Raw genomic sequence first — 25,130 nt, 5'->3', positions numbered from 1 at the left:
TCCACCCTATTTTCCTCAATCCAAACAACCTAAGTAAAATAGGAGTAATTTCTATTTCCCTTTCCCTTCTATTTTCCGGGTTCTAAATGGAGCCTTAATCTTTCAAGAAAAAGACGGGAATGAACGGTCTTTTATTTATTTATTTATTTGGGAAATGAGCGGATTTTGACAATAAATAAATACATATTCTTGGCGTTGGGTGAGACTCACACACTCTCAATTGGGCCGTGCGGCCAAACTCCTTTTTCGGGTTTTTGGGCCGGACCAGCGCGCGCACCGAACTTGCAGTAACCGAATGTTGATCTGACGGTCAATGTAAGCTGACTAATATTGGCCCTTGGATCTAATTTATTATGTTGTCACAAATCACAATTTCTTATCTTATAAATAGTAAACCGCAGGTCAACGCGCTCAACACGTATTTATTTTCTTTCTTCGCGCGAAACCAGAGTGCTCTTTCGTCTATCAAAGCCTTAATTAATTCTCAATCGAAGTTTCATCCTTGAAGGTATTATACGAGTCTCTGTTCTTTTCGAATTTCTATGGTTTTATATTTTCTCATCGTTTTAATCGATTAACTTCTTCTTAGGGAATGGTGCAGGATTTATGCAGACTGGAAAAGAAACCCTAGGTTTTCGAATATGCGATTCGGAGGTATTTTGATGATGTAACAACGAATAATCGACGTTTCAGTCTCGAAGGTAAATTACGAGTCGCTGTTCTTTTCGAATTTCAATGTATTTAGATTTTCTCGTCGTTTTAGTCGATCAGCCATGTGTTGTTCTTCTTAGGGAATGGTGCAAGATTTATGCAGACTGGAAAAGAAACCCTAGGTTTTCGAATATGCGATTCACAGGTATTTTAATGATGTATAACAACGAATAAATGAGGGCAGTCCCGAAGGTATTTACGAGTCCCTGTTCTTTTCGAATTTCAATGCTCGAATATTTTTTATCGGCGTTCTTCTGTTCTCAGGGAATCTGGACCCTAGGTCTTCGAATAAGGTATGCCGATTGCTATTACAATAAATAATTGATGTGTTTTTTTTGGATTCACACAACCTTTTAATTAAATTCTTGATTATTCATAGGGGGAAAAGGATGTTCAATTGTCACTGTATACGCAGCGAAGATTCGATTCGTGGAGGCGAACCTGGGACACAGAGACCCAATGGTCTGTGATATATGCAAAAGGAAGGAATATACATACAGTTTGCAGAATTGTAATATATTCTCTATAGCTCTGTCAATCAATCGACCTTTGCCATGATGGGTGCGCTTGCATGGCAGGTCAAAAATCATAATAATGAAAAGAAAATTTTCCGGTGTTTGGGAGGAGATGGTACGGGACTGTGGTTTATGCAGTTTTTTTTCCCGGCTCTCCTCCCACTGTGTGTGCTCTCTCTCTCTCTCTCTCTCTATCTCTCTCTCTCTTGCTTATTTGGAATCTGTGCTGCATTGAATGGAATCAGAAGATGCACTCATCAATCATCAATCCTCCAAGCATGGGAGTCTAAGGTATTAATTTTTTTCCGGTTAAAATTGGTTATAGGACTAAGCATTAAGGTAACATGTTTGGATTTTTAAAATAGGAAAACACACAACATATATGTGTTCGTACTGGGTTTTATCGTCCGAGTTTCTTCTTAATCCACGGGTAGGAGCTTTGGAAAATCCATTGTCTATCATATATAAGTTGGTTGAAAGAGCAAGAAAGAAAGAAAAAAAGCATTAATGAAATCAGGTAAAGCATGTCAGTCGTGACCAGCATCTTTTATTTGAATTCAACACTAAATTAGACCGCAAGTTCTGGTTGTATGTACTGTTTAGTGCTTCAACAAAGAAAAGCGCCACTCAAGAGCTCTAAACTTTCGTAATTTTTTAGTCATGCAGTTTGCAATTGCTGTAAATTTAGTATATTATATTTTCCCTCTCTCGATGAGTAGCAGTTAATCTATCTATTTTAGTCTTGGTTTGAGGAAAGATTTATCATGTAATTGAGTACTACTGTGAAGGATTTTAATGTTTTGTACAATGTCGTATCTGATTGATGCTCTATGATGCTAAATTAGGGTTTGCAGATGCCTTAGTTGATTATTACATAGATCTTTCTATAAATTGGTTATGTCCATCTTGAGTTTGAAGAAGCATTGTAGAAGTTATTGCCTCAGAGAGACGCAGTTTCACGAATGGCAACTGAGATCACAACTTTCTACAAGGTATTTGATGATTCTCCGTTGTTTTTAATTTAATTGTCGTATATTTTCTTGGGTTTTAATCGAGTTGTTTCGTGTTTTCCTCAGGCAATCTTGCAATATTTTACGCACACCCAGAAGAAAACCGGGTCCTCGACTGTGTGGTTCAAAGGTACGTCTAGGATATAACAATGGAGGGTTTTTTTTTCGGCATATTTGCTTCTACACAACCTTTATTTAGATTCTTGAATTATTCACAGGAGAAGAGGCTGTTCAGTGTTTCCCTGGAAGCAGACCACAAATTCTTGGCTAAATGCTCAATGGTTTGTGAATGTAGAAGAAGGAACAAAAGTATATTAACTTTAGCTCTGTAGATTGACAGACCTTTGCCATGACGGGTGCGCTTGCATGGCAGGTCAAAAATCTCAATAAAAAGAAGATATTTTCTGGTGTTTGGGGGAGGAGATGGTACGGCCCTGGGTTTTAACCAGTTTTTCCCGGCTCTCCTCCCACTCCGTGTGTGTGTGTCTCTCTCTCTATCTCTCTCTCTCTCTCTCTCTCTCTCTCTCTCTCTCTCTCTCTCTCTCTCTCTCTCGCATATTTGGAATCTGGCCACTGCATTTGAATTGAACCAGAAGATACACTTGTCCGAGCATGACAGTTGAGGTAATTTATTGTTTCCCATATATATTGGCTGCGCGGTTAAGTATTTTTGGTAATGGATCTCATTTATACAAAATACGCAGCTTCTACATCACTCTATTGGTCAAAAGGAAAGGAGAGATCCAAAATATTGAATGGAATCAGATAAAGCACTTCAGCAGTTTTGTGAATGTGATCTGCCTAATTTGAGCTGAATACCACACTTCATGAGACCACTAGAGTTGGTAATCGTATATACTTTCCTGTTGCATTGCGTTTCATAAAAGAAAATTGTCACTCAAAACTTATTGAGTAGCAAATTAAAAATTTACAGTGTCCTATATTTGTATTTGTGGTTAAAGCTTTTTGTCTCGAAATGTTTTGAGAAAATATTTATTATGAAAATGAGTGCTATTGTGAAGGATTTCAATGCTGTACAGTGTGCCATTTCTGATTGATGCCCGGCAATTCTAATATGGGTTTGAAGAGGCATATGAATGTGTACATAAATATGTAATAAAACGCTTATGATCCTGTTGAATATTCTGCAGTTATCTCTGTAAGTGTCATCTTATACTCTTTAATCGCATGTGTTTAATCATAGCTATAATATATCCTTTATGCTGCGGGGGCTGTCTCAAAGGATGTGTTCAGTTTCAGCAGCACTAGAGTCAGTTTTTACTTCAAAAGAAATTATAGTTGATGAAAAAAATCATGGGAATCTGCACGTTTGATTGAGTTGTGTCTCTCTGGTCAAGTTGTATTTTACGATTTGTTGATAATTTGAATCGTTTTAATCGTGTTTTGTTTATAACCGTGGTGCCCGGGTTAGACCCGACTAAGTTTCACGAGGCCTTTACCACTTGACCAACTCACTGGGGTTGAATCGAGGACTGATATCGAGTTGTGTTATTATTGATGAAGATAACAGCTAAAAAAAACATCTTTCGGGACTGAAATTGCTTTTTGTGCCTTTATATGAATTCTGCAATTCGGAGGTAGGATCAAATTATCTATTGTGTTACCTAGCAGGAGATTCGTTTTCATGTGTTGGGTTATTTATTTTATATTTTAATTGTAATGCCCTGGTTTGGTTTTTTATTTATTTATAACTAACTGCAGTAATGCTAAAAAAAAGACGGTCAACTGCAATCTTTGTGTTCGAATCTAATAAGACGTTCGTCTAGAGAGTTTCATATGTGGGAACAAATATAGCCTGAAGTGTAGGTGTATTGCAAAGACCTTTCATTATTTTGGGTAAAAAAAATTAATTTTTATCCTTTTATTTATAGAATAATTTAACAAAAAAAAAAAAAACCTTTTTAAGTGTGGGAATAACATGCGTTTGTAAATGGATCCATAAGCTCAAATCGGAAAGAGCGCTCAAACAATATTGTTTGTGAGGTTAGGTGGTTCGATTCCACCTGGATTCGCGTAACGGAGCTTGTTTTTCTTGTAGCGCGGATTTTGGAAGTAAAGCATATTTTACTAATTAGCTTTTAACTTTGAAGCTGTTGTTGCGGAAGCCATGATTCTATGTCCAATGGTGGTACCACGGGAGGCAACGGAACTGCATATATGATGTTAGTTTAGTTTACACTCGCAGTTGCTTAATGCATATAAGTTTCGCAAGACTCTTAATTTATATTTTAAAAATTAATGCTGAAAAGTCTAGGACGCAAAGAAGTAAAAGCGTTGGAAAAAAATTGTGAAATATGATATTGAAGAGGAGGAAACCGTGATCTATCTTGTCTGCTAAGGTCCTACTTGTATGTTATCGTTCGAATGTGAGAATATTATGTTGATAAAGAAGCATTCTTCACATTGACCTTTGAATCTGAAAAGAATATGCAGTTAAAAGTTGTTTGTCGGATCTTATTGTGACATTCCTGTAAAGAATTAAACTGCCAACAAAAAATATCGTATCCTTGAAAGTAAAGTTATTTTATAACGATAATTTATTTATTTTTATTGATTGAAAGTAAAAATATCACCTTTAGATGTTTCAATGATAATTTATTTATTTCTACTGTTTTTTTAACTTGAAAGTAGAGTTCAATAATTTGTACAAAGCTGGAGTTTGCAATATGACGAGTCTCTTACGAGGCGTGAACTCATGTTTGAATTCATGAAACATGCGAGACCGTGGGTTGGCTTCATGGTGTTGGGACACAACAAGTAGAGAGTGAAGGGAAAAATATGTAAGAAACACTGTCCCTGAGAGAAATTTTATTGCTTTTTCATGATAAATTGTAAAATTTGGTTGAATAGGTTTTCTGCCGGATTTTTCAGTCACGCAGATAAACAAATTTCCTATGCAACGAATATCACAAACAGTTTTATGTAAGAAAAAAAAGGACTAGTATCTCGAGTCTAAAATCAGAAGGTGCGAATTTTGAACTATTATCTTCTTTCTGATGGTCATTCTTTCATCACTTTAAACTGAAAATCAAAACTATATATGAGTTCTGCTCTCTTTCTTTATTGACAACGTGTCTTTATATAATTAATGTAAAAAATTATAACCATGACTTCTATACCAGATCAAGAGCTAAGAACAAACAAAAATTCGACACGGACGTATTGACTTACATATTTCTCCTCCTTTTAATTGCTCAATGAGTGGCTGAACTAGTCATTAATAGTTGTATGTACACCGAACCTTTCAACGATTGGCTGAGAAAATAGATAATCAAATCTCAACTGCCTGAGCTGCTTGAACGGGAACAGAGACGAAGTCAGCTTCCGAAAGGCTTTGAGTCGCTTCCGCGGAGTTGTTGCTTAAAGGACCTTGTGGGATTCCAAAAAGTGTTGTGAAAATTTGTCTGTGACACTCGTCGCAAAAGTAGACGTAAGTGAAATGACCCTCGTACGGGAGTTTGTGCACCGCGGCTCCAGGAATAACCCGATGCACAAAGTCGGTCATCGATGGTGGAACAACCCTATCATCCATTCCCTGTCAATTATTTTTCGAAATAAAACGAGGGTACAAAATTAGCAGACTGCCAGAATATTGTAAATATAAATATAGAATGAATCAGTAGTAATTAGTTTATTTGCTGAATCAATTAGTTATACTATATTTAATTATTTGTATTCAGCCAGCCAATCTTGTTTACGGCATTTATGGCAAGTTTGTAACCCTAGCACTATTTATACCAAGTTTGCTAATGAGAAAAGTATTCCGCCAAATTACTTTTGCTCTCATTTTTCGCCATAAACGCGGGTAAAAAATTAGCAGACTGTAATTTTTAGGCAAACTTGGTGGTTTATAGCTGTATTGGAAGTCTAACTTACTAACCTGCCAAATGTGTATTGGGCCTAAAAATCCCAAGTACTCTTCTGGAGCTTTGAAGAGCATCGACTTAAGCCAGTTAAGCATGCCTTTTGGTAGCACTTTCTTGTGCAACTTAAGTTCTGCAAGGCTGAAACCCCAATTTGACACCTGAAGTTTAGCCTCCTCGATGAAGGGTTGTACACTTCCCTGTCTGATTGATTCTTCTACGTCCCTTTGCCAGAATTCTTCATGGATTGGGTCATCTACTAAAGCTTTGTCCTGGAATAGGTCAGAAAACCATTTATCGCAAGTGGTTTGATATGATACTAGATGTCTAAATCTAGTGTTTTTGAACTTTCAAAACTCAAGCTGAAAAATATCTCACCCTATTTTCCAAAGACAGTGATAGCCATTTGTCAATCCGATCGTGCTTCCCGGATAAGAAGCTTCGACGATAAAAGTAAGCCAGAAACCGAGGAAATCTCCGAGCTAAAAAGAACATAAACTTTCTTCGTCGAGTCCACTTATCCCAGGTTCTCCTTCTCTCTTCCCTATTCATGAGCGGATCATAAGGATTAACCATTGGAGCGAACATAGCAGCACCTGTGAGTTAGTCAACTGTAATCATTAGAGCACGAAAAAACCCTTCTGTAGAAAAAGAGAAAATAATCGCCGAGTCCTGTTTAATTTTTCAACTCAATTGTGCATAAGAAACAAAATTATATAGCAGTCATAAGGAAAAGGAAAATGTTAAACAGAGAGTAAGATTCATACCAGAAATTCTATCGGGGATAAATCTGAGTGCTGCCCAAGCGTGCATGCTTCCACTAGAATACCCAAAAACCCAGAACTTCCCATCAACCCCCACAGCATTCGCAAATATCAACATATCTATTGCAGATGATTCGAGGCTTCTTTCAGGGTGAGGATCGCTCTCCCCGAAACCAGGAAGATCATACGTCAACAAACGAACGCCATATTCTTCAAGCAGCGACCCCTTTAGCCCCGGCATTCCTAATTAACGATAAAGAACCAATTATTCCAGCAACAACAAAAAATAGCGAAAAAAAAACCTGGGAGTACCTGCGAGACGGGAGGAAAGAAAAGGATGCGGAGCAATCACTGAAAACCTAGCCATGTCGGATGAGACTCCGTGCTCCATGTAAGCGATGTATCTTCCGTCGGGGAGCATTATACGGTCCGCGCTCAGAGGGTGGTGTGTGTACACTTTCTTGACCTTTGTGGCACTTGGGATCAACGATGGAGGAGAACGTTCCGTTGTGATATTCAACACTGCGGAATTTCAGTATCCTTTCGTTTAGACGTCAAACAATAAGATAGTAAAACTGCACACATATGAGTGCGTCAAAAGAATCACTTTGAAGATTGGCGGACCTGCTACCCGTAATCTCATGTATGTATAATGATCTCGGCCTATCTTCTACACGGAGCTTCTGCTTTGAATTGAAATGAAACCCAGTTCGGCAAAAAAGAGCTACTTAAGTAATGCCATTTTCCAAGCTCCATGAGCATTTCAAATGATATTTCTCTTTAAAAAAAAAAAAATCAGCTGAAAGGATCTTTCTGTCTGGACTCATTTTGGTTCCATTAGTCGTGAAAGGGACTCGAAATATAATCAATCCACGAGACTGTACAAACAAGCAAATGGCTACCTAAAAAAATATATTTCCCAAAGTAGCCCTGCTGGCATAGATTATTTCCCTTTGAGATTGAGAGCCAAATGCTGAACTTTTAAACCGTCACACATTAAGCATTTCTCGGAGATTCGGCCTCTGCACCGAATCTTATTTTTGTAGCTCATACCAATGATTAGACGAAAATATTGATCCATAATATGTTTAAATCTAAAAACACAAATCAATAGGCGGTCACAAATCTTAATATCCCAGCTAACACACCGAAATGCTCGCTCAAGGTCATCGCTCAACGATTCATTTATATGGACACGTATGAAATCAGCATAACGTGGAAAAAGGAAAGAAAACTAATAGCGAAATGGAAACAGAGAATCCAGAAATTCCAAGCACACTGTTTGGTATGGTTACCGAGAAAAGTAAGGAAAAAAGAAATCATCCGTACGGGGACAAACAGGTCACTGTATATCCAGTCTCTCCACTGACGATTTTCTCTCTCTTAAGGCATCATCGAACACATTTTCCAAGCAACTATACAAAACAAAACAAAAAGAAGAATAAATTTAAGAAAAAATCTCCCGATTCGCACCTGCTAAAGCGAGAACGACGACGAAGAAGATGACGGAGCAGGAATGAAGCGGATCTTTATCCTCAGGCAAGTAGTCGTTGACGAAGCCCAAACTCTCCCGGACCTTCTCGCAAGGACCTCCGATCTTCCGCCGGAGATACGAGTCTCTCCCGAGCTTCCTGGCGAGGTAGGAATCGCGATTCTCGAGGCTCTGCCACACGATGTCCCTGCAACCCTTGGCGAACTCGAGGCTGATCTCCGCCGCGGCCATCAGAAACTCCCTCGCGTGGTCTCTCACGTTCACCGGCGGCGACGGCGCCGCATTGGCCGCTCTCGATCCAGCTCCGTCGCGGTTCGGAGGTTCGGGCTCGGGATCGGAGTTGGACATTTCCGTAAATTAGCAGCCAGAGAAGGCCTTGTTTGGGTGGTGACAGTCTGGAGTGTTATTATCGTTATGTGAGGGAAATAGAATGTGGTTTTGGTTATTGGTGGAGAGAGAGAAAAAAGGAAAGGAAAAGGAAGTGTAAAAGAGTTGACAAGGAACGGAATTGGAAAGGTGGGTGAGAGAAGAAAGAGAATGGAGAGAGAGAGAGAGAAATAGTGGAATGAATTGGCGTTTTTGTTTTGGAGTCGTGTTTTTGGGTCGTAACGTGGGTGTGTAAAGTAAAGGCGATGATGACTTTTTCGGTTTTCCACTACTAACTACTCACTACTCGCTATATAACGTAACTAACCGCTATTGTTTTTCCAACGCCTTCTTTATGGTTATTTATTATTTATTTACTTAATTGTTTCCAAGTGCAAGTTGTTTTCTCTCTTTTCTGTCTGTGTCTGCTTTCTTTTTCATTTTCGTTTTATTAGCCTATATGATATGAATATGAGATGATGTACGTTAGCATCATTTGGAAGAGTAAGAGAAAGTTATGCCCACTAAAAAAAAGTTAAGTAAGAAAATTTTGGCGTGATTAGAAGTAAGTAAGCACGTGAATAGAAGTCTAGTGCGCGAGAGAATTGATTCTAGTTACCGAATTTGTGGATAGAAAGGGAAAAAAAAGTTTACTTAAAGAATGATAAAGTATTCCCTTTATTTTTTGGCTTGAAAAAAAAAACACCTTTTATTCAAAGCTCAAATTAATTAATGTACAAGTTAATACAGAAAGAAAAAAATGGATGGTCATTGACGGTCATCTTAAACCGGTATTAAATATTTTATAGGATGATTTAAAATTTTCGTCGGATTGATTGACGGTCGGTAACTGCAATTGACTGTGAGCGAATGGATGGACGGGTGTGATTCTTCCACGTGGATTTAGGGACAAGGATCTTTTTCTCTCTATCATTCTCGTTTGGTGTGCGATAGACACGACCACCTCATCAGTCATTTATGGAAGGAAAAAGAAAACTTATGTGGCACTCTAGTACTCTACCACGTCATGAATTAAATTCTCCTTTTTATCTTATTTTATATGGAAGGGAAAATTGTACATATTATATATTATATGTAGGTATAGGTAATTTCAAGTTTTCAACTCATGCACTAAATTTAATATTTAGCACAAAATTTTTTCCCAACTCCAACTACAACACCTAATTTCATACTAAAAATATTATTCATTATTATTATATTATTAAAACAATACAATATTTCTATTATCCATAAATTACTATGTCTTTTAAAATTATGTTATTGTTTTAGTTTTTATTTTATTTTGTATTTTAATTTGAACTTTGTAATCTATATTTAAGTTTTTATGTTTTAATTGAATTTTGTTTTAATGTGTTTTTGCAGTAAATTTATGAATTTTGGTGTTTTATAAATATTAATAGGGTTGATATATATAAAGTTATTATTTGAAAGTGTCAATAAAATAAATAAATAAAAGATACCGTGTTATACAGTGTCACGTTAAATATAACGTGACACTGTATATCAGACTAAATATGCCGTGTGATTTGGCGTATGATTGGAGGAATAAAAACAGTATATATATAGGGTTATTAAGTTATATAGCCACACAGTTATAGTGAATTGGGATATAACTTACCTTTGTTTAATTTCTTGTAAATAGTCAAGTTAACTTATTAACAGATTAATAAAAAACTTATTTAACTCAGCCAAACATGTAAAAAAGACAGTTAATAGGCTGCCACATATGCAAGTTGGCTATTTACAAAGTATTTAACAAAGGTTGTCTAATTTACAATTCATATATATATATATATATATATGTATATATATATATGTATATATTAATTTGACGTGCGGTTGGTAATTTAATTCATATAATTTTCATAGTCAGGAACTCGTACTAATATTTTTTATTTGGAGAAAGAATATCTCTCTGTAGATGCATTTTCATATCTTCTTTGATTTTTCTTTCATTTTATTTATCTTCTCTATTCAAAACTCATCGCACATAATACAACATACAGATGATGAAATCTATCGCAACTTGTGGTCCATTAAAGTCTAAATATTTACTCAAATAAATCGTTTACATTTCTTTAGCATGTTTTAATGTTATCGAAACCTCGATTTTTTTTTTAAGTATTCATGTATGTTTAGTATTTTTATTAATGATTTCACGTAATTTGCAAAATGGTAGTTATTTCATGTATGGTAGTATCTTTGAAGTTATTTCATCGACACTATAACTTCTCGGTGTTATATAGCACATATAAATAGCACGACATAATATCTTTCGCGCAAAGTCTATATGGGCGCGTCTTGTAATTGTCAATGAGCAAAATTTCTTCGTGATACAATTAGAGTAAATTTTTTATGACGTAAAGGAAATTGCGTAATAAAAAATAACTTTGCATGATAGATATAATTAAAACGGAAAGCATGCATTTCCACAATGAAATTCGCATGTTGGATACTTAAAGAAAGCCTTTGCATCAAATAAAATAGAGATTATTCCTATTATATGACTTGTACCAAGATTTTGGACCAAAATCTACTAAACTCAAATAAATCCTAAACTATGACTACCTATTTTCACTAAATACAAAAATACCCTTACTTTTAATAATATTTTATTTTCTTTCTTATTTAATTATTCGACTTTCTTTTCGTTTTGGGTTCAGCTATCTTCCACTCTCTCTTTTCGTTTTTCAGTTCGTCATCTTTGTTTGAGTTCATCTTTGTTTTTTCAATTTGTCTTTTTAGTTTAGGGTTAGAGATTTTCATGAAAAAAATTTGATCCTATTCAAAGTGTTTAAGTATTTGAATTTCTGTGGTTTTTGAAGTTAAAAAACAAAGAAAAAACGATTCTCGGGATCTTGGAAAATTTTGAAAAGTTTCTGAAAATTTCTGGATTTTCGTTGAAGATTTATTGACATTGATGTCAATAAATATGCATTTTTATTGCCATTAATGTAAATAAATCTTCAACGAAAACCCAGAAATTTTCAGAAACTTTTCAAAATTATCCAGAATCAAATCTTCAACGAAAACCCAGAAACGTTGAAGATTTATTGACATTAATGTCAATAAATAATGCATTTTTATTGATATTAATGTCAATAAATCTTCAACGTATCTGGGTTTTCGTTGAAGATTTATCTTCAACGATTCTGGAAAATTCCTTTGATGATTTATTGACATTGATGTCAATAAATATGTATTTTTATTGACATCAACGTCAATAAATCTTCAACGAAAACCCAGAAATTTTCAGAAACTTTTAAAATTATCCAGAATCTCGAGAATCGTTTTTTCTTTGTTTTTTAACTTTAAAAACCATAGAAATTCTACGCAGAATCCATGGCGGGCTGTTCCGGCGGATACTTCGAGGTCGCCGCCGCCGGGATGGCCATGGGCTGCTCTCCGGCGGCCATGACCGTCGTTCCCAGGAGCTTCAGCGTCGGAGATTCCCAGGGCTGCTCTCCGGGTTTTTGTAATGATGTTTGTTTTCATAATAAAAACTAAATAATTGTTTTTGTTTTATTAATTAACTAATAAAAATAAACTAAATATGAAGGATAAATATGTAATTACTTATTTCATTAAGTCATAGTTTATGATTTATTTGGGTTTAGTAGATTTTGATCCAAAATCATGGTACAAGTCATAGAATATGAATAATCCCAATAAAATATGACGAAATCTACTAGGGAACGTTCTTCTACTAAAAAAAAAAAAAAAAAAACCATCACTATTATGCATGGTATATTATTACAGAATTGTATATTTTTTTTTCTTCTTTATTTGAAAAGAAGATATATACACAATAGTCAATAAGTTATCTCGACGGGCCTACGCTATACATGAAAGTTCAATATTTTAAAATATATAATGTCCTGTCACTGACAGCGAAAAAAATACTAGAACTATTACACCGACAATACATTACGATAAACGCATATTATTAGATTAAGATAATTAAACGATACATAGATAAGTCCATGTTGGTTGACTTATTAAGAAAACTAGTAAGCAAGCATTACAAAGTTGATCGAATAGACAAAGACTAAAAAAGACAATGGGCTTACACGAGAAAATATTTTTAATATAATCTGAACGAGCTATATTTAACATTTTTTTTTAATGTGTAGCCTGTCAAATGCTTCTTTGATGAATAAGAAGTTAAATTACAGCTTTGCATATGTTCCCAATGATCTTTTGGTTACAGCAAAAGAAGAAATACCCCATGGATATGTATATATTATGCGTAGTAAGATGTGGAAAGGCTATGGAGGAAATATTATATCGATTAATTAATTCAAATGGAATTGATGTCAAGTGATCATTGGTATAATTGAGCATAGTTGGTATTTGGATAAGAAAGATCGTATAAGATAGGGAATCTGATATAATATTTCCATGAATAATTTTCATTTTTCCTTTCATGACACTACATTATTAAACCTCTAAAAATATATTAATTAATTATTCATATTTAAAGGTGGATGTTAGCTTTCAGCCATATTAGACTTGAATGGAATCAATTCTCGTCTAATATCATTTCTTCAGTACCTAGATAAGTATTATTTCTAATGATTAAGAAATGAAAACTAAACTATGGAAAAATCAGATATGTACATATGTGAAAATATGGAAACTTAAATAAAAAAAAAAAAACCCAGAATCAAGAAGATTCCCAAATTTAGCACATGATCTTAAAAATTATGGAGCAGAAAGAGTATGGTTGTCGTTCAATGATTTCAAGTGGTCCCACTCCATTGAAATGGCTCCACAACAACGCAGTCACTGGTTGGAATATTGCACCTAAGTAATTATCCAACTCACACTATACAATAATAACATTTGTTATATGAAAAAAAAAATACAGCAATAATACTTCTGTTGAGCAAAATCGTATCAACTTAAATGTTGTTTGACCTTGAGTAACTAGCTCACATAGGAAGATAAATAAACCATATGAAACAACCAAATATATGTAATGTACGATGTGGGAAATGGGAAAAACCCATATTATAAAATATGGTACCGGGACTTTTGTCCCGGAACCATCCGGGAAATGGGACGGAACCGGGATCCCCGTTTAGCACCGTTTAGCACCGTATTTTTTATATTGTATTTTTTTAATTGAAAATATATGAATTTTTATTTATTTTTAAATGTATTTATGATTAAAATAAAATAAAATAAATAAATATGGGAAATATGGGAATCCCGGAACCGCGAAATATGGTACCGGGAATTCCCGGTACCGTGGAAAATGGTTCCGGGATTTCCCGGTACCATTTTTTACGGTCCCGGGAGTCCCATTTCCCGCAAAATATGGGACGGGACCAGGGGATCCCATTTCCCGGGTTCCATATGGCCAGCTTTATATATATATAAATTATATGAAAATGAGAAGAAAAAAAAAGAAATCTCGATGGTTGCATTGTTGGTGAAGTCCAAATGATTTTAAGCCCGATATGAAGAGTTGCTTTTACGGTTTTACCTCCTTTTCCTTGGGAGGAAATTGCATCCATATCACTTTTCATGTTTTATTTTTTACTTTAATTTTCATTCAAAATAAAGCATGGAGTTGAAATAATTCATTCAGAACTCCCTTTAAAAGATTACGTGGTACGATAGAATCAAATAAGTCCTTTTGGAATAAATATTAAGCTACTTGTGAACCCTCAGGTACTGTCTTATTCAAAAGGATTGAGGGCCTCTAGAACGAAACCCTAGCATTGCATTTCACTCCCCGAAGACATACAAACATTCCGAACAAGCATTGGAATTTCGCTGAAAATACAGAAACCTGAAACTCTTTCTTTCACAGCCCAAAGACAAATCATATGGGCTATGATGTTCGAGTCCTATTTACACAAGTAAAAGCAATCAACTCAAAATGGGAAATCAAATCTACAATCTGATTGAAAAGAAGAATCAGCTGGCAATTTGGGAACGTACCCCTTCTTTGGATGTTTACCATGATTCCCTGGTTATCTCTTTCAATGATGAGATTGCGGAAATTTTTGAACTTGGTCACGAGCATAGCCAGGTATACACCCATCATCTATGCTTCCATAGGAGACATCGCCATCACCGGACTCCTCCAAAAACCACCGAAAATTGATGTTGCAGTCGCGAACCACAATACCCACTGTCGTGTCCAGACTACCATAAGCGGCGTCGACGTTGAATTTTAGCACCCCCGGTCGGCGGACATTCCCACTCCTATGGCATCCTACTACAGGTCTCATCCCGATCTGAGGTCGCAACTCTCAGCGAAGACCTTTCCAAAATCGCCGCTCTAATCTTCGAGATTGATCTCTCCATGCTCCGGTCTTTCCGATAAAAAATTCTCTTGTTTCTCCAGTTCCAGACTCGTCGAAGATCACTCCTGCCCAGACAAGCAACTTGTTCTTGGCCATCCCCTTCCTTTACCTAGTCCTTGTTATGGTCAAACATAGCCTCCATGGCCTCTAACCCCGTCGTCTAAGCTTCAAAATTCCAACCAAGGTTATTTGCCTTCGAGAACCACCACCGCCTAGCATTCTCGCAAACGAAAAACAAATGAGTAGTTGTTTCCTTCTCGAGCCCACAGACCCTACATTTGTCATCCTGGAGAATCCCTCACATATGGAGTTTGACCGCCGAGGGGAAGCAATCTGCAAGAATCCTCCATAACATAAATTTTGTGCGTTCTCGGGCTTTGAATTTCCAGATCAAGCTCCAAACTGGCACTTTGGGATCAAAGAGAGCTCGATGATTGATTCGAGCGGCGGAGCTGATGCTGAAATCTCCATTTGTCGATTCTGCCCCTACAAAAAGATCATCTCTTGGTGTACTCAAAATCCGCACGCGTTCAATATCCTCCGCCGTCTGGCCGTCAAAAAACTGGTGAATCTTATCCTAGTCCTAAAGTCTTCTGCCTTGATCCATCAGATCTGTCACTCTATAGTCATCTGGGATCCTTGAACACTTTCACGTTCATCCGTCCACCTATGATAAAGTAAGAATGCCTTTTGATCAGCTCCTTTGTGGCTACAATTTCTTTCCATATTGAAGAGTGCCCCCTTTTAGGAATGACCTCAAAGAAGCTATTCACCAAACAATACTTCATGTTGAGAGCCCGGACCCACATAAGATTGGAGGCGACATTCCAACCGATTTTAGCTGAGAGAGCTTCATTAGTGGTCTCAATTTTTTGGAACCCCAACCCACCATTTTCTTTGGGTTGACAAATCTTATCCCACTTAAGGAGATATAGATAATTGTCTTCCCCATTCTTCCCACTCCACCAAAACTCCTTCGACATCTTATCCAAAGCCCGCCAATTTTTTTTTTTGGGAAAAGAAAGGTTGACATAGCATAAGTGGGGATGCTTTGGACCATCGACATGATAAGAGTTGTCCTCCCGGCTCTAGAAATAGTCTTCGCCATCCATCGTTCAATCATATCATGGACTTTCTTTTCAAGATAGGCTAAATACTTCCTCATATTTCTCCAACAAACAAAGGATTTCCCAAGTACACCAAATCTTCTGCACATTCCTTCATCTAGAGCCGGATCCCTATCACTCTTCACAAGGCATCGGAGCAATTCTTTGAGAAAATCAATTCGGATTTAGTTAGGTTCACCTTTTGGCCGGACCAAGATTGATATTGTTCCATACAATTCTTTGAGAAACTTCCAATCCAAACTATCATAGCGCCTTTACTCATATCAATTTTTATTCCAACCAGACCACCTTTGCCATTTATCTTCTTCATCTTATGCATCACCTTGCGAGCAAGGATGGTATTTTCCGCCCATCCACCGGCCCGAGATAAAAGCTGATTGGAACGGGGAAATAATCCTATCGAGGAATCTCCGGATCATAGCGATAAGGATAAGAGTGATGACCTTGAAGCTAAAATTACAAAGACTTATCGGGCAGAACTTATCGAACATGTCCGCCCCTCCGGTCTTTGGGATGAGGACCATATGAGCGAAACTCATATCCTTCTCTATTTGCAAGGACGAGAAGAATCTTTGGATGCATGCCACGAGGGGCTCACCTATTGTGTCCTAATATCTCTTGTAGAAGATATCTTGGAGCCCATCCGGACTCGGAGCTTTAAGTTCCAGCCTTTCCCAAACCGTTCTCTTGGGGCAGTCTCAATGGGCTTGCTCTCCTCGGTCCCGATGCAATAAAGGACTAACATTGGGGGTGGGGAGCTTGGGATGACCCACTTCCTCGGTCTTTAAGCTTGTAGCATCGTTTAGTACCATTTTTTTCTCCGAAGCACCCTTCACTACCCCTTTCTTGCTCATGCGGACAGAATCTTTTGCTTCCCCACTTTTGGCTTTCCTCTTATAGCTTCTAATATCGGTAGCCTTTTGTTTCTTTTGAATCTGGTTGCGGCCAGGAGAAAAGGCACCCTCATGTCACCAGGGACTCATGTTCTTGAACATAAGGCACTTCTACGTTTTTTTTTGCCTTATCCAAGATTCTTGGATGCTTGCTAGGCCCACTTGTGTCCTCCTGATTCCTTTGTGTCTCCACTCCAACCTCACCGATAATTTCGTGCCTTGCCACAAGCTCAGAGTCACTTCTCGAAGGAGCCATCGCGAGTAGTAAAGGCATTTGGACCTTGACCCCCAAAATAATACTGGGAAGGCCCAATTGGTTTTTTGGGCCCAAAGAATATGATTCATTTAGAGTTTGGTAAAATTAGTATTAATGTTTATAATTAATAATTATTTATATAAAATATAATTAATAATAATAAAATATTCTTGGTATATAAAAAATATATTAAAGCGAGTGTCAATAGATTATAAAAAATAAATTATAAATTTTGGTGACATCAAAAACAATATTTGATAAACGCATATAAAAATAATTATAATTAAAAGTTAATATAAAAGAATAAAAAAAGTTAGGAGAGCGAAATTAATCAAAGAAAAAACTACATAGAAAAAACTTTAAAATATATCTTTTAGCTTTTTAGTTAGAATGGTAAAAAAATATTTTTCAACTTTATACAAAGTAGATTTTACGGTGTATTTGCAGCAGGAACAAAGTACCAAGTAACTACCAATTGCCAAAGCATCTCAATAATTTGGAGCCGGACCAAGTACCAAGCAGCGTATCCAAAGCAACTCAACAGCTATTCATGTCAACAAAAGTTGAATCTGGCAAAAATTAAAACTAGACGAGGAAAGTAAGCCGTGACAGGCATTCAAAGATCATCGTTGATTGTTTTCGGGTGGAATCAGCGGCGTTGGTGCTGCGGTTGTGGCTGTTGAGGTTGTGGCTGAGGCTGTCGTCTTATTATGTTGCGTTCGTCCCAGATCGGACACACGCAAGTTGGTCTCTTGTTCTTCCACTCTGCTCCGCAGGTATAGCAAAACTCGTATCCGCATCTTTATACGATACATACAAATCATCAACAATTTAGAGAACATATAAACCAATCACCTAGTTTTTTCATCCATTAGGCAAAGAAGTTGTCGCGGTATTTAAAAGATTACTTCACCTGCAAGTTATGTAGTAACTTACCCGCCCTCCAAAAACACACGTCTGGTACTTCAATTAATTAAGTGTTTTTTTTAGGTATTGATAATTTGAAAAGCGTCTTAATAATTTCTAGTGGACCAAGTATAGCCAGCCAACAAACAGTGCCTATAAAACTATGCAAAAACATTTACATTTATACTTGCTACTCTCAAGTCAATCACAAACATTTATACTTGCTACTCTCAAGTCAATCACAAACATCCCCTGCCTGTATTTTCAGAATATGTCATACTTTTGGTTCAAATTTATTTACTTTTTAGCATAATACTAAATCACCCTTATGTAAATAATATATATAAAATTACATTACATAAAATTAACAACAAATTAGGTAAATAGCTAACCAAAAACGTTTGGAATTGTTATATAGCTAACGTTTCGTAAATCTTAGGTAAATAGTCATAAATATGACGTGGCCTAATAAATGAAAGTGGTAATTTACCTAAAATTTACATATGTAAATATATTAAAGTGACTATTTACATAAGCTTTACGAAACGTTGGTTATTTAGCAATGTCAAACTATAAATGTGACTATTTACCTAATGGACCCTGAAATTAAAGATTGTTTAGTAAAAAAAATTATCATATAGAGAAGTAAAAAAGATTCGAAGATAGGAGTAAATTGTAAATATATCTACATACAGATTGTGACATTTTATAAATAGTTAAATGATATTAATTTGCTAAAGTCACAATGCTACCTCATGATTTATTCCCAAAAACTCTTCACATCATAACAAGCTTAAAGACGGCACAATGGCAAAACTTCAATTTTTTGTTTTTTTTTGTTTTTTTTTTTTTTTTTTTGTGGAGGGCAAACACTCTAAATATTTACTAGATTAAAGCTAGAATTGGCTTGATATGAAAGAAAAACCAGACACAATAAAGTATGGCTTTTTTCTTTGATTTAGATTATATTTACAGTAACCAAAAATAGACCATTTTACCTGCAAGTGATATGGTAACATCCCTCGGCGAGCTCAACCATGTGGCTGCACTTAGTGCACTGACGCCAAAGCTTCTTCTTCGCCAGAGACTTCAACATTAGTTCGTCTCCGTGCCTGTCCGGGTTCTGAATCCTGTTGACTTCGCATGTCATTTCATAGTGCCACGGAACTTTGCAGTCCATACAAAAGAACTTCCAACACTTCACGCACTTCCTGGCATTGGACTTCTCGGCCCCAACAAAGTAGGCCTTGGTGTAAGCCAAGGCCTCGCTCTTCGACATCAAAGCCGAGCACTTCGGGTCGGGGCAGTAGATTCTCTGCCCCGCCGGGATCGCCGATTCCTTCATTCTCTGGCCCATCACCTCCACCAAGTTTGGCGGCAGAAATCCGGCGCAGCTTTCCACTGCGACCTCGGAGTTACAGCCCTCGTGCGGGCACTTCGCGGCCTGGCCTCCATGGAGCTTTGCCTCGACGTGGCATTTCATGCACGAGAAGCAGTATCGGTGGAGGCAATTGTCGATTGAGAACATCTCGGCCACGTCCGTGTCTTCGAAGCAGATCACGCACGTCTCTCTCGGTCGCTCCTTTCCCTTTCCCTCTCCCTCTCCCTCGCTCGTTGGTTCAGACCATCGGATCTGAGAAACCACGGCTTCTCTGGCGGATTTGAAGGCTGGGTTGGCCTCGTTTTTGGCCACGAGATGAGGGATGCAATTCGAGAACTTGGCGCGAAGGAGATTGACTTTGTTTATCAGCATCGCTGTTTGGCCGTTACTCGGCCGCGATCTGTGGATGACCTGTAAACTCGGATAATTTTCAGCCAAAACTTATATATATCGTACCAAGCTCTATAAAAAAACTGAAGATGACCAGTGTTCTAGCTATCCATTTGAAGCAAATATCTCCAGAAGCACACTTCTAAGTGGGTCTCCACATTCTTAATGTGGCTTTTTCAAGGTAATCCTTGACCCCACTCTTTACCCAATTCAATGAACAAACAAACAAACAAAACTCTGACTGCAAAGTGCAAACTATAATATTCCTCAACGTCAATAAATAGCAATAAAGAAATGAAAGGTTTTGGGGGTAGAAGTAGGGATCGCTTACATAGTCATAAAGCGTACTGTCGAAGCAGATAAAGACGACCCTTTTGAAGCCAAAGGCGATAGCTTTGTCAAGCCCTTCGCACAGAGCCTCGAGCTCAGCCATTTCACCGCTAGCCATCTGACCGCCATAAAAGGCCTCCAAATTCTTCCTCGAATGGAAGAGAAGATTGTTCTTCGGGTCGCAGATGGCTATTCCCGCTCCAGCAACCACCACGTTCGAGTCTCGAACCCTCTCTTCGCTCACCACGCCCTTGAAATACAGCCTCAAATACTCTCCAGCGCCCGAATTCTCCGTCGAAGAAGAGGAAGACGAAGAGCCGTACGGCTTCTCGTACCAATCGCCGTAGTCGCTCCAGTAATCCTCCGGCAAGGCGGCGACTTCGTCGGCGACGCGCTGATCGTGGATTCGGCGGCCGAGATCCTCCTTCTCCGCCCTCATCTCGGCCTCACAACGCTCTCGGTCTTCACGCTCTCTCGCGTAGCTCTCTATGTCGCTCTGTATGAACGCCTCGGCCATGGCCAGTACGTCGACATTTTCGTCGCTTCCGACGACGCTCTCCGGTGGAACGACGTCGTCAGACTCCGACGGCGAGGGCATGAGAGCGAGAGAGGCGTTCATGGCCTCCTGCATTTGGAGCTCGAAAGCGAAGTCGAGGTCCGTTTCTAGGGCTTTAGCGAGAGCGAATTCTCGGCGCTGCTCCGAGAGGATCGTCGCGAGATCTCCATCGGTTTTGGAGCTCGACGCCATTGTTAGGGTTTTCAGAGCACTGTCTATGTGTGCGTTCTATTTTTATGGTCAGTGACGCCGAGAAGGGAAAGAGACCAATTGCATAACTGAAAGAGACCAATTCTATTTTAGCTTCTTAAACAAGGAAGCGAATGAGTTTTTTTTATTTTTTTATTTTCTCAAATTAAAACTTTCAAAATAGCCCTCGGCTCTTATGTTTATTCACTTTTACCCTGAATCTTTAGAACTATAGTTGTAAGTTGTAAGTTGTAAGTTGTAAGTTGTAAGTTGTAACAAGGTTTGAAATAACTCAGCGGACGCGCTTTTAATTTTAAGGGTATTTATGCCTGCTCAAATTGTTAGCTGTAGCATTTTAAACATTTTTTTTTTGTATATTTAGGCCTTCATTTAATTATTAAATACATTAACGATAGAGACATATCATGGGGATGTATTAAAAATGCTCTCTAGTCGCTAGAGGAGCCCATCCGTCAGGATATCTCGTAAGAGACCAGGTGTTCTTGTTGTCTTTACCAAGCTTCCTTGACGATCTTGATTCTCCAGCCCTTTACTCCTTTGTCGCTTTCTTAGAAAGTACTGGATAGAGGGTTTGGTCTTGAACCAAGGTTGTCGCGGAGGGCTTGTGGGTTTGACCTTTTGGGCTTTGTCATGGAGGCAGATATAATGGTTGATCGAACCGAGAGCCTGAATGTTGACGAAGAAGATTGGGGTTTTGAGCAGGCGGAGGGAGAGGCGGACTACGCTTTTCGGATCGGCACTGCAGCGGTGGGGAAAGTTGTCTCTTCGAGAGTCGGCTCCCTAAAGCTTCTAAATTCCATCTTGAGTCGTGTCTGGTGGAATGAAAAGGAGTGGAAGAGTAGGATATTGGAGAAGAAAAGAGACGTCTTTATTGTGGGCTTCGAGTTTTCATCCACTGAAGCATGCGCAAGAATGGTGGACAAAGGGCCGTGGTCCTTCAATGGGGGGGTCCTGCTCCTGGAACATTGGCCGTCGTCACAACGCTGGGAGGAGTGTAGCTTCTCATCCATGAAGCTTTGGCTGCGGATTGTCGGGGTTCCTATCCAAGCTAGGAGCGAGAAGAATATGAGGAGACTGGCAGTGATGGCTGGGACCCCGACGGTGTTCGCGTGGGATGAATCATGTCGATCTGTTTTGAAAGGCTTTTTCCGATGTAGGGTGGAAGTGGATTTACATAAACCTATCTGTCCAGGGCGCTTTATCCCAGTGTCTGGAAAACAGGTTTGGGTGGCTTTCAAATATGAAAGGCTTCCTCTGGTCTGCATGAGATGCGGGAGCTTTGGACATGAGAAAGCAGTATGTTCTAATCCTGAGTTGAAGATCAAAGTTGGCAACGGCTCGCCGATATCCCCTCTGGGGTCCTGGCTGAAGGCGGAGGTGGCTCGGTGTTCTTGGTTGGAAGTGGAAGGGTCTGAACTGAGCCGGGAATGCCGTGCCTCGTCTGGCGAGCAGTCTCCTCTGGGCTCTGGGCCCCAGGTTACAAGTCCCAATTCAGATAGGCGGCGTAATCGATCAGGTGGAGCCAACTAATCTTAATGAAAAGGTGGCCAGGTGTCGGTCAAGTGGAAAGAGTGGGCCAAGTGAGGAGTTGAGCCCAGATGTTAATATGTCTGAGCCCATTAAAGACCCACGTCTTTCTCAGCCTGTTTCTGGAAGCTCTACTGTTCTCTCTCCATCCTCTCTCTCTGAGGAAACAGATCGCACTCCAGCCCATGAGCCAGGGGTCGGGCAGAAGGTAGAAGAAAAGAAGAACTGAAACGTTGCCGGAGGAGCTGAAAGAGAGGGTCGAGGCGGAGGTCAAGGCGGGGAAGAGACTTTCTTCTCTCAAGCGCGTGGTCAGGGCGTCGGTCAAGAAATCTTCCCAATCGGGGTCTGGTGTAAATGAGACCGGAAAGGATGGGACTGGCCTTCTTCTCAGTCTGGGTATTTCGGAGAAGGAGGCAGTTTTTCACTTTAATTCCCAGCCCCAGGAGACGACGGAGAGCGGAGATACCAGTTTGGCGGAGGAGGAGGCTCTTCCGGGATCGGCGGGTGATGGCATGGAGTGCCAGCCCCGCCGGTCACAATGAATCTCCTTTGTTGGAACGCCCGGGGGTTGGGCAGCCCCGGGGCGTTCCTAAACCTCCAGAGACTCGTCCGGGACGAGTCCCCGGAGGTTCTCTTTGTGTCTGAATCCCGGCTGAGGTCTGAGCAATGCTATGATTGGTCGTCGAGGTTGGGTTTTGCGGATCAGTTTGTGGTTGACAGTATGGGCAGAAGTGGGGGTCTCCTTATGATGTGGTCTAGCTCGGTGGAGGTGCGTGTTAACTCTTCCTCTACAGGACACATTGACGTCGTGATCAGAAGTATGGGACGGGAGTGGAGATTCACGGGCTTCTATGGGAACCCGAAACCCGAGTGTAGAAGGTTCTCGTGGGAGCTCCTTAGAAATCTCGCCAGGGGGACGGGAGCTTGCCCAGGTCCCTGGCTTGTTGGTGGGGATTGGAACGAAATCCTCTTCGATGGTGAGAAGGATGGAGGGGCGATAAGAAGTTGGGCTCTGATGAATGATTTCAGTGAGCTGCTTACGGACGTCGGATTGGAGGATCTGGGTTTCAGGGGCGAGAAGTTTACTTGGGCTAATGGGTGGGCTCCCCCGGGTTTCATCCAGGAACGTCTGGACCGCTTCTGCGCCAACGAGGATTGGGTGAAACTGTTTCCGGGTTTTGACACGTTCAATCTAGATTTCTATGGCTCGGACCATCGAGCTATTCGTCTTTGCCTGGACCTGGAGATGCAGAGACCCAAAACGAAGGCCAAAAGACGATTCTTTTTTTAGGAAAAGTGGCTATATGAGGAGGACTTTAGGAGTATGACGGAGGAGTGTTGGAGAAGGCCTACCGAGACTTCTGCAGAGGATATCGCGGTGAGTTTCAGGAAGGCCAGTAAGGTTTTCTCGAACTGGGATCGGGAGAGGTTCGGCTCACTGCCTCGACAGATTTCCGAGTTGAGGAAGGAAATCAGCCTGGCTAAGAGGGACGAGGTCCATGGGGGTAATATTGGTAGGATTGGCCTTTTGAACGCCAAACTGGAGAAGCTCTTGTCGGCAGAGGAGATTCACTGGAAACAGCGCTCGAGAGTCAACTGGATGTCTCACGGGGACAGAAACACGAAGTACTTCCATGCCCACGCCTCGCAACGCCGGAAAGCGAATCGGATCGATAAAATCCTCGATGACTCGGGAGGTATGGTCACGGGGGACGATAATCTTTTATGTATCTTTTCTGATCATTATCGCAATCTTTTTAAAAGTACCAGCCCAAGTGCTTCTGATCTCTCCCTAGGAGTCCCTTCGTCGGTTCCAGTCTTAACCGAAGGTCTCCGGTGCTCGTTGGAAATGGATTTCTCCAGGAAAGATATTGAGGAGGCTTTGTTCGGTATGCATCCAACCAAGGCTCCCGGTCCGGATGGGTGGGCGGCCTGTTTTTTCCAAAAGTGTTGGGATATTGTCGGGGATTCCGTCGTACGGAGTTGCCTCAATATTCTCAATAATGGGGAAAGTATAGCGGCATGGAATGAAACTCTCATCTCTCTGATACCAAAGATTGCCAAGCCGACCAAGATCAGGGATTTCCGTCCTATCTCGCTTTGCAATATCCTCTATAAGATTGTTGCAAAAGCCTTAGCGAACCGTGTGAAACCTGTTATGAGGTGCGTGGTGGACGACAATCAGAGCGCCTTCGTGGCTGGGAGGAATATCGGGGATAATGTCATGTTGGGTTTTGAATGCCACCACTGGCTGCGAGCTCGATCGAAAGGGCAGGTGGGCTACGCAGCTTTAAAACTTGATATGAGCAAGGCATATGACATAATCGAATGGTCTTACCTTCGCTGCATGATGGCCGCTATGGGCTTCGGTCCGAAGTGTATTTCCAGAGTGATGAACTGCGTCTCCTCAACAAGTTTCTCTGTTCTGGTCAATGGCAAAATCTCGGCCAGTTTTCAGGCTTCCCGGGGGC

At 39.6% G+C, this 25,130-nt stretch overlaps 3 protein-coding genes, 1 long non-coding RNA gene and 1 other non-coding gene across 19 annotated transcripts; 3 read left to right on the top strand and 2 right to left on the bottom strand.

The window, feature by feature from the left end:
- Positions 1 to 273: 273 nt before the first annotated feature.
- Positions 274 to 3,437, top strand: LOC149382037 (uncharacterized). 15 transcript variants are annotated; one of them, XR_016293920.1, is made up of 11 exons: positions 274 to 315; positions 402 to 508; positions 590 to 701; positions 792 to 856; positions 976 to 1,004; positions 1,091 to 1,517; positions 2,072 to 2,218; positions 2,303 to 2,366; positions 2,455 to 2,517; positions 2,610 to 2,860; positions 2,941 to 3,437. It is a non-coding gene; the product is annotated as an uncharacterized LOC149382037 (long non-coding RNA). The 15 variants fall into 15 exon arrangements; XR_016293918.1 differs by having other exon boundaries at positions 792 to 903; XR_016293919.1 differs by having other exon boundaries at positions 792 to 1,004; positions 1,091 to 1,173; positions 1,290 to 1,517.
- Positions 3,438 to 3,748: 311 nt separating this feature from the next.
- LOC149382036 (small nucleolar RNA SNORD96 family) lies at positions 3,749 to 3,838 on the top strand. The gene has a single exon (XR_016293991.1). It is a non-coding gene; the product is annotated as a small nucleolar RNA SNORD96 family (small nucleolar RNA).
- Positions 3,839 to 5,279: 1,441 nt separating this feature from the next.
- LOC149382035 (uncharacterized) lies at positions 5,280 to 8,971 on the bottom strand. Its single transcript, XM_089601967.1, has 6 exons — positions 8,358 to 8,971; positions 7,197 to 7,406; positions 6,888 to 7,127; positions 6,499 to 6,716; positions 6,138 to 6,392; positions 5,280 to 5,792 (listed from the first exon to the last, which is right to left on the bottom strand). The coding sequence occupies exons 1-6, from the start codon at positions 8,722 to 8,724 to the stop codon at positions 5,529 to 5,531; spliced, it is 1,554 nt and encodes a 517-aa protein (XP_089458093.1). The 5' UTR covers positions 8,725 to 8,971; the 3' UTR covers positions 5,280 to 5,528.
- An 8,867-nt stretch (positions 8,972 to 17,838) lies between these two features.
- On the bottom strand, positions 17,839 to 21,190 carry LOC149382034 (E3 ubiquitin-protein ligase RSL1-like). The gene is made up of 3 exons (XM_089629825.1): positions 20,368 to 21,190; positions 19,264 to 20,057; positions 17,839 to 18,159 (listed from the first exon to the last, which is right to left on the bottom strand). Exons 1-3 carry the CDS (start codon positions 21,112 to 21,114, stop codon positions 18,009 to 18,011), a joined length of 1,692 nt encoding a protein of 563 aa, XP_089485951.1. The 5' UTR covers positions 21,115 to 21,190; the 3' UTR covers positions 17,839 to 18,008.
- A 2,007-nt stretch (positions 21,191 to 23,197) lies between these two features.
- On the top strand, positions 23,198 to 23,950 carry LOC149382033 (uncharacterized). Its single transcript, XM_089601451.1, has one exon. It carries the CDS (start codon positions 23,198 to 23,200, stop codon positions 23,948 to 23,950), a length of 753 nt encoding a protein of 250 aa, XP_089457577.1.
- The last annotated feature ends 1,180 nt before the right edge of the window (positions 23,951 to 25,130 follow it).

This window comes from Urtica dioica, chromosome 11 (assembly GCF_054948205.1).
Source record: "Urtica dioica subsp. dioica isolate 48M chromosome 11, U.dioica_male_clone48M_v1_H2, whole genome shotgun sequence".
Taxonomy (NCBI): domain Eukaryota; kingdom Viridiplantae; phylum Streptophyta; class Magnoliopsida; order Rosales; family Urticaceae; genus Urtica; species Urtica dioica.
This window is presented reverse-complemented; position numbering and strand designations above follow the sequence as displayed.

Excerpts from the sequence above, each read along its gene's own strand:
- LOC149382035 (XM_089601967.1), bottom strand. The coding sequence starts at position 8,724 with ATGTCCAACTCCGATCCCGAGCCCGAACCTCCGAACCGCGACGGAGCT. Across the intron at positions 6,717-6,887 it reads TATCCCCGATAGAATTTCTG|GTGCTGCTATGTTCGCTCCA; the intron begins GTATGAATCTTA and ends ACTAACTCACAG. Across the intron at positions 6,393-6,498 it reads CACTGTCTTTGGAAAATAGG|GACAAAGCTTTAGTAGATGA; the intron begins GTGAGATATTTT and ends GACCTATTCCAG.
- LOC149382034 (XM_089629825.1), bottom strand. The coding sequence starts at position 21,114 with ATGGCGTCGAGCTCCAAAACCGATGGAGATCTCGCGACGATCCTCTCG. Across the intron at positions 20,058-20,367 it reads ACAGTACGCTTTATGACTAT|GTCATCCACAGATCGCGGCC; the intron begins GTAAGCGATCCC and ends CCGAGTTTACAG. Across the intron at positions 18,160-19,263 it reads TGTTACCATATCACTTGCAG|ATGCGGATACGAGTTTTGCT; the intron begins GTAAAATGGTCT and ends TATCGTATAAAG.
- LOC149382033 (XM_089601451.1), top strand. The coding sequence starts at position 23,198 with ATGAATCTCCTTTGTTGGAACGCCCGGGGGTTGGGCAGCCCCGGGGCG.